The 6,409-nt window shown below is 30.4% G+C and overlaps 1 protein-coding gene and 1 long non-coding RNA gene across 2 annotated transcripts; both read right to left on the bottom strand.

Moving 5' to 3' along the window:
- Positions 1-209: 209 nt before the first annotated feature.
- On the bottom strand, positions 210-1,811 carry LOC114163477. The gene has a single exon (XM_028047787.1). It carries the CDS (start codon positions 1,809-1,811, stop codon positions 210-212), a length of 1,602 nt encoding a protein of 533 aa, XP_027903588.1.
- A 30-nt stretch (positions 1,812-1,841) lies between these two features.
- LOC114164797 lies at positions 1,842-5,358 on the bottom strand. The gene is made up of 4 exons (XR_003599599.1): positions 4,988-5,358; positions 3,994-4,071; positions 2,441-2,520; positions 1,842-2,337 (listed from the first exon to the last, which is right to left on the bottom strand). It is a non-coding gene; the product is annotated as an uncharacterized LOC114164797 (long non-coding RNA).
- Between the last annotated feature and the right edge of the window lie 1,051 nt (positions 5,359-6,409).

Genomic DNA, 6,409 nt, shown 5'->3' with positions numbered 1-6,409 from the left:
CTACGTCTTTATGCATATATCTTGAGCAAAGTGTCAAAGCTTCTTCTGCTAAATACCCCTCGGCAATAGAACCCTCAGGATAAGCCTTGTTTCGAACATAACTTTTAAGTCTGCATAAATATCTCTCAATCGGATACATCCACCGAAATTGAACTGGCCCACCCAATCTTACTTCATTTGCTAGATGGATACGCAAGTGAACCATTATGTCAAAAAAAACTAAGAGGAAATATCGTCTCCATTTGACAAAGTATTTCTACAATATTGGCTTCTAAGTAATCCAAATCCTGCACTTGGATCACTTTTTGACACAAAGAGTGAAAAAAAGACCCCAAACGAATTAAAGGGCCAGCCACTACATCAAGCATTGTGCATCTTATTGGAACTTGTAACAAGTAGTGTAGCATGAAATGTGCATCATGACTCTTATAACCACTTATTTTCTTTTCACTAGCATTCACACACTTTGAAATATTTGATGCAATCCCATCTGGTAATTTGGCGGACTTTAAAATAGCACAAAAAATTGACTTTTCATGTGCATTCATTGAAAAACAAGATTTTGCAAACTGTACACGACCTCCATCAAGCTCCCAAGGATGAAGATTCTTTCTAATTCCCATGTCTTGTAAATCATAGCGTGCATTGACATGATCTTTTGTCTTGCCTTGAATGTCCAAAAGAGTCCCAATAATATTATCACATATGTTTTTCTCAATATGCATTACATCAAGATTATGACGTAATGTATTTTGTGACCAATAGGGCAACTCAAAAAATATTGATCTTTTCTTCCATAGACCATCTTTCTTATTTTTTCTATACTTTCCAAAATCATTGTTAAAATCCTTCAAGATTTCTACAATATCAGTACCTTCTAACACAGTTGGTGCAGACCCAAGTTCTTTCTTTCCATTGAATGACTTCTTATTCAACCTCCATGGATGACTTGTTGGTAAAAACACACGATGGTTCATATAACACATCTTATGGCTGTGTCTCAAGTATGACGAATGAGTGTCATAATTGCAACATGAACATGCCAACCTTCCTTTAGTGCTCCAACCTGACAACATAGCATACCCAGGATAATCACTAATCGTCCACAAAAGAGCTGCATGCATTTGAAATTTTTGATCTCTTGAGGCATCATATGTTTCTACACCTATTTCCCATAATTGCTTTAGTTCCTCAATTAGTGGTTGCAAATAGACATCAATATCATTTCCAGGTGATTGTGGTCCAGGAATTAGTAGTGACAACATTGTGTATTCGGGTTTCATGCATAGCCATGGCGGAAAGTTATACACCACCATCATGACTGGCCATGTACTATGTGATATACTCATAGTCTTAAATGGATTGAAGCCATCACTTGCTAGACCAAGTCTTACATTGCGAGGCTCAATAGAAAAATTAGCATGGCATTTATCAAAGTCTTTCCAAGCTTCACCATCAGCAGGGTGTCTCATTTTTCCATCTTTTGAGCGCTCTTCTTCATGCCACCTCATTAAATCTGCAGTGTTTGAGCACATAAATAGCCTTTGAAGTCTGGGGATCAATGGAAAGTGTCTTAGAATTTTTGCAGGCACTTTCTGCTCATTCTTTTGTTGCTCTAACTCACCATGTGCTTCACCAAATTCCTTCCATCTTGAAACTTTACACTTCTCACAAAAAGTGTCATTCTCGTGCTCCTTCCAATATAGCATGCAGTCATTTGGACATGCATGAATCTTTTTATAATCAAGGCCTAAATCTTTAATCACGGCCTTTGTTTTATTAAAAGATTCAGGAATGTTTAGATTCGGCATGGCTTCTTTCAATAATTGTAAAAGGTCAGAAAATGAGGCATTGCTCCACCCATGAAGACATTTCAATAGATACATTCGGATTATGAAAGAAAGACTGGAGAAACTTTGGCATCCAGGATATAACTCTTGTTTTGCTTCATTAATCAACTTGTAGAACTTTTTTGCTTCCTCATTAGGACCAGTGTTGTCCCCACTTCCTTCTACCACATTTCTAAATGTGTCATGCAATAATCCATCTATATTATCTTCCATGTCGTCATCACTTGGAGTAGGCAATGATTGTATTGACTCCCCATGGTTTACCCAAGTGTTGTATCCTTTTAGAAATCCTTTAGCTATTAAATGATCATAGACCACATTTCTTGTTGCCCAATAAAGATTTCTACACTTGGAACAAGGGCATAAGATCTCATTCCCTTGAGCTCTTCCGCTAGCGTATGCAAAATCTAAAAATAACTCTACACCATTAGCATACTCTTTACTAAATCTTGGAAGTTTAGTCCACTCTTTGTCCATCATCTTTAATCTAAAAGATGATAACATAGTATAAGTCTCTCTAAAATTAACAATTTTAAATAAAAATAGGAATAACATCTTCCATAATTTGCTAATGTAAGATAATAACAAACCTGATATTATAGAATCCACAACAGGTGTTGTAATAGTTGAAGCACAACAACTTCAAAAATCGTACTCCTCTTTCTGATCACTAACATAATATGAACTAAATTAAAGCATTTTAAACAAATAAATTAAAAACTAATATGAAAATTAAAACAATTAAAAATCCTGATATGGTTTCCATATTAAAAACTAATATGAAAATTAAAGTAATTAAAACAATGAAAATTAAACAAATAAACAATTAAAGCATTATATAACACATTAACACCACACACAACATTTAAACAAATAAATTAAAAACTAATATGAAAATTAAAACAATTAAAAATCTTGATATGGTTTTCATATTAAAAATTAATATGAAAATTAAAACAATTAAAAATCCTGATATGGTTTCCATATTAAAAGCTAATATAAAAATTAAAACAATTAAAATAGTAAAAATTAAACAAATAAACAATTAAAGCATTATATAACACATTAACACCACTCACAACATTTAAACAAATAAATTAAAAACTAATATGAAAATTAAAACAATTATAAATCCTGATATGGTTTCCATATTAAAAATTAATATGAAAATTAAAACAATTAAAAATCCTGATATGGTTTCCATATTAAAAGCTAATATAAAAATTAAAACAATTAAAACAATAAAAATTAAACAAATAAACAATTAAAGCATTATATAACACATTAACACCACACACAACATTTAAACAAATAAATTAAAAACTAATATGAAAATTAAAACAATTAAAAATCCATTTCAACGAAATACACCATTGATTAGCAAAAATCAATAGTCTTACGCTCACTGCTCCTAATTCTTACCAAAGCCTCTAGCTTCAATCCCAAGGTAAAACTAAGTACATCTTTTCTAAAATTTTCTTTCAACTCAATGAAATTACCAATCTACCCAGAAGTTCTTAATTCATAAATAATGCTTCAACAAAGTTTCCACAAACAGCAAACAGCAGTGAAAATATCACCGAAAAGAAAAGTGACATTTCAATCATGCAATGCCATAGCATAGCCCGACCTTAGAGAAACAGTTCTCAATTTATTTTTTATGTTTTTTTCTTCACTTTTACTTTTAAGTGTGATATTTCTGAAAATAACTTTTAAAAATATAAAATTACACTGTGAAACAATTTTGGCTTTAAGAACTAATATTTTTTATGTCAATACCATTAGAATAAATGCAAACATCCATGCATATAACAAATGCAGGTTCAGCATTACCACCTCTACCCCATATGGAATTTGTCTGGATGATGCTGCTTCTGCCTGCAACTTAACTGTTATCAATTTGGTACTTGAATGCATTCTCAGATATAATTCGTAAATTATTTTAGCTAAGAAACACAAATTTTGAATTATCCGTATCTCAATTTCAGAAAATGCCACTCAAAGGAGTAAAGTGATATATAGTGAAGTGATAGTTACACTACTAGATTTTTCAAAGATTAAGGTGTGTTTAATAGTCATGTAGGCAACATTATTATATACTGAGGCTATGTAGAGTTAAGTAAAGCTTCTGACCTAATCTTACCCAAATGATGCAAAGAAGTTTCTTACTTCCCTTGAAAGCTATATATGATTGTTGTAGGGAACATTGAACCAGCAAAGTCTGAAAAATCACCAATAAAAACTTTAGCAGCTTTCTCTTATAACTGTGCCCTCCACACCACTTGGTAAAACTCGCCTCAGAACAACACAAAGGTCATAATATAATACAGTAGCACAAGTTGTTGATACGAATTATTTATTGTGTTTGTTTGAACCAAAAATAGATACTATGCATAAGCAAAAATACGACATCAACATTATTAGTATGTTTCTTATTCTTATTTTGGTTGAGTGAAGGTGCAAAAGGTAGCCTTACCAAACAAATATTCTTAACCAGAGTCAATTAAGCATGACTAAAATAAGATTACATATAAAACTCATTCTGTTCTTCTTTGGAATATTTAATTTAACCAAGCAGACAAATTTGTCTTCATGTTGCTTGGATTGGATATAAAGCATAAAAAATGTCTCACAGCAAAGCGTTATATGATGGGGGCCTTGCAAAGGAAAATAGTTTACCAAACAATTGTAACAATTTGACAAAGCAGCACAATGGTTATTTTTCAATTGCATCGGTTATAATAACAATTTCTGCACACAGAGGTTTTAGCACCATTTACAATTTATATTCTGAAAAATTTAGATGTAATCACAGGTTCTGAAGAAACTACTCTGTATCTTTAGAGAAGTATGATTACAACTTTACTTCTATTTTACTTATAAACTAATTACTACAATATGATTACAAATTTAATTTATATTATATATACAGAAGCTCTTTTTCTTACACCTCCTATCTCTGGCACTCTAAGTTTTTCATGAACAATAGTTTGGTCATTCCGCAGTAAGAACTATGATAGATATACTAAGAACAAAAACAATAAACCTCATCTCAGAAGCAAAATTAATTAAACCAAATTCAAAGAAATTAAAAAAAGTAGGGACTAAACACTAAATTGCAGAGGTAAGAGAAAAACCTTGATTGAACCGATCAATTGTGAAGAGATTAGAAACAATGTAGATGCAGAAGAGATAAACCCTAGAATGTGAGATGTCAAAATTACAAAAGGGGAGAACAATGAGTGTTAGAGAGAAACCATAAAGAACGACGAGCAATAAACGGAAATGAAGAGGGAAGAAACAATGGCTTAGCTACCAGAGAAATGAAAATCGCAACAGTGAATGGGAGAGGAAGCCGCGACGCAGTTGGACTCGAGAGGAAGCCGCGACGCAATTGGACTCGACAGGAAGTGGCGATGGTTGATCTGGAGAGGCAACGTAGTTGAACTGGCAACAGTCAACGGAGGAGATGGAGTGGTGTGCAACCGTGAATGAGAGAGACAATATGTGAACGTGCAACAGGGAGAGACATTTTTCGATCTAACGTAAGGGAGGGAAATGAAGAAAAACTCTTAAAAGTGGTTTTCACTTTCTTTCGGACCATATCTCTTTTTAGCCCACGTGTTTTCAAGACAACATTAAAATAAATGTGGGTCTTGATTTGCTTTATGTCACATTTACAAAATTGTTGTATTTAATATATTTAAACAACATTTATAGGACTGTACTACATTTTAGTGTGGTCTAAAATGAAAAATGACGTAGTGTATTATTATTATTACGACTATTATTATTATTACTATTACTACTACTACTATTATTATTATTATTATTATTGTTATTATTGTTATTATTATTATTATTATCACTACGTGATATTATTATAATGATATTATTATTATTATAGTTAGACACACATCTTAATTTTATTTACCGCGAGATCATATTTCAATTAGTTGCCCTTCTTAATTGTTTAGTTGCTGATGTATATATCTTTATATATTATTTTAGATTATTAGTATGTCAACATTAGCCTTATTATTTGCATTTACATTAATATTTATAACATAAACATTATTGTTATTATTATTTGTTTGTTATTATTAGTATCATTATTATTATTTATTATTATTATTATTATTATTATTATTATTATTATTCATAGTGATGTTATTAGTATAAATGCTTTTTTTAATTATAAAAAATGTTATTATACTAAATACTTTTGCTAAATAGATTTTTAATCTTTTAAAAATTTTACAATTTATAATTTATATTAATATTATTATTATTATTATTATTATTAACGGTTAAATAAATATAATAACAATTATATTATTATTCTAAATATATTTTAAATAAATAAAAAAACGTGCGTACACACACAGGTCATATACTATTATAACTATTTTGTAAAATCAATTAACTACACCATATTGTGATATTAATTTTATTTATTATATTTAAAACTGAATTTACAAGTTCATTTCATTGATAATAACATTTACAACAATATAACCTAATTTTCATGATATTTATTATTTTATTTTTATATTATT

The sequence above is a fragment of the Vigna unguiculata genome, chromosome 9 (assembly GCF_004118075.2).
Source record: "Vigna unguiculata cultivar IT97K-499-35 chromosome 9, ASM411807v1, whole genome shotgun sequence".
NCBI lineage: Eukaryota > Viridiplantae > Streptophyta > Magnoliopsida > Fabales > Fabaceae > Vigna > Vigna unguiculata.
The sequence above is the reverse complement of the archived record's forward strand: the minus strand, read 5'-3'. Positions and strand labels throughout refer to the sequence as shown.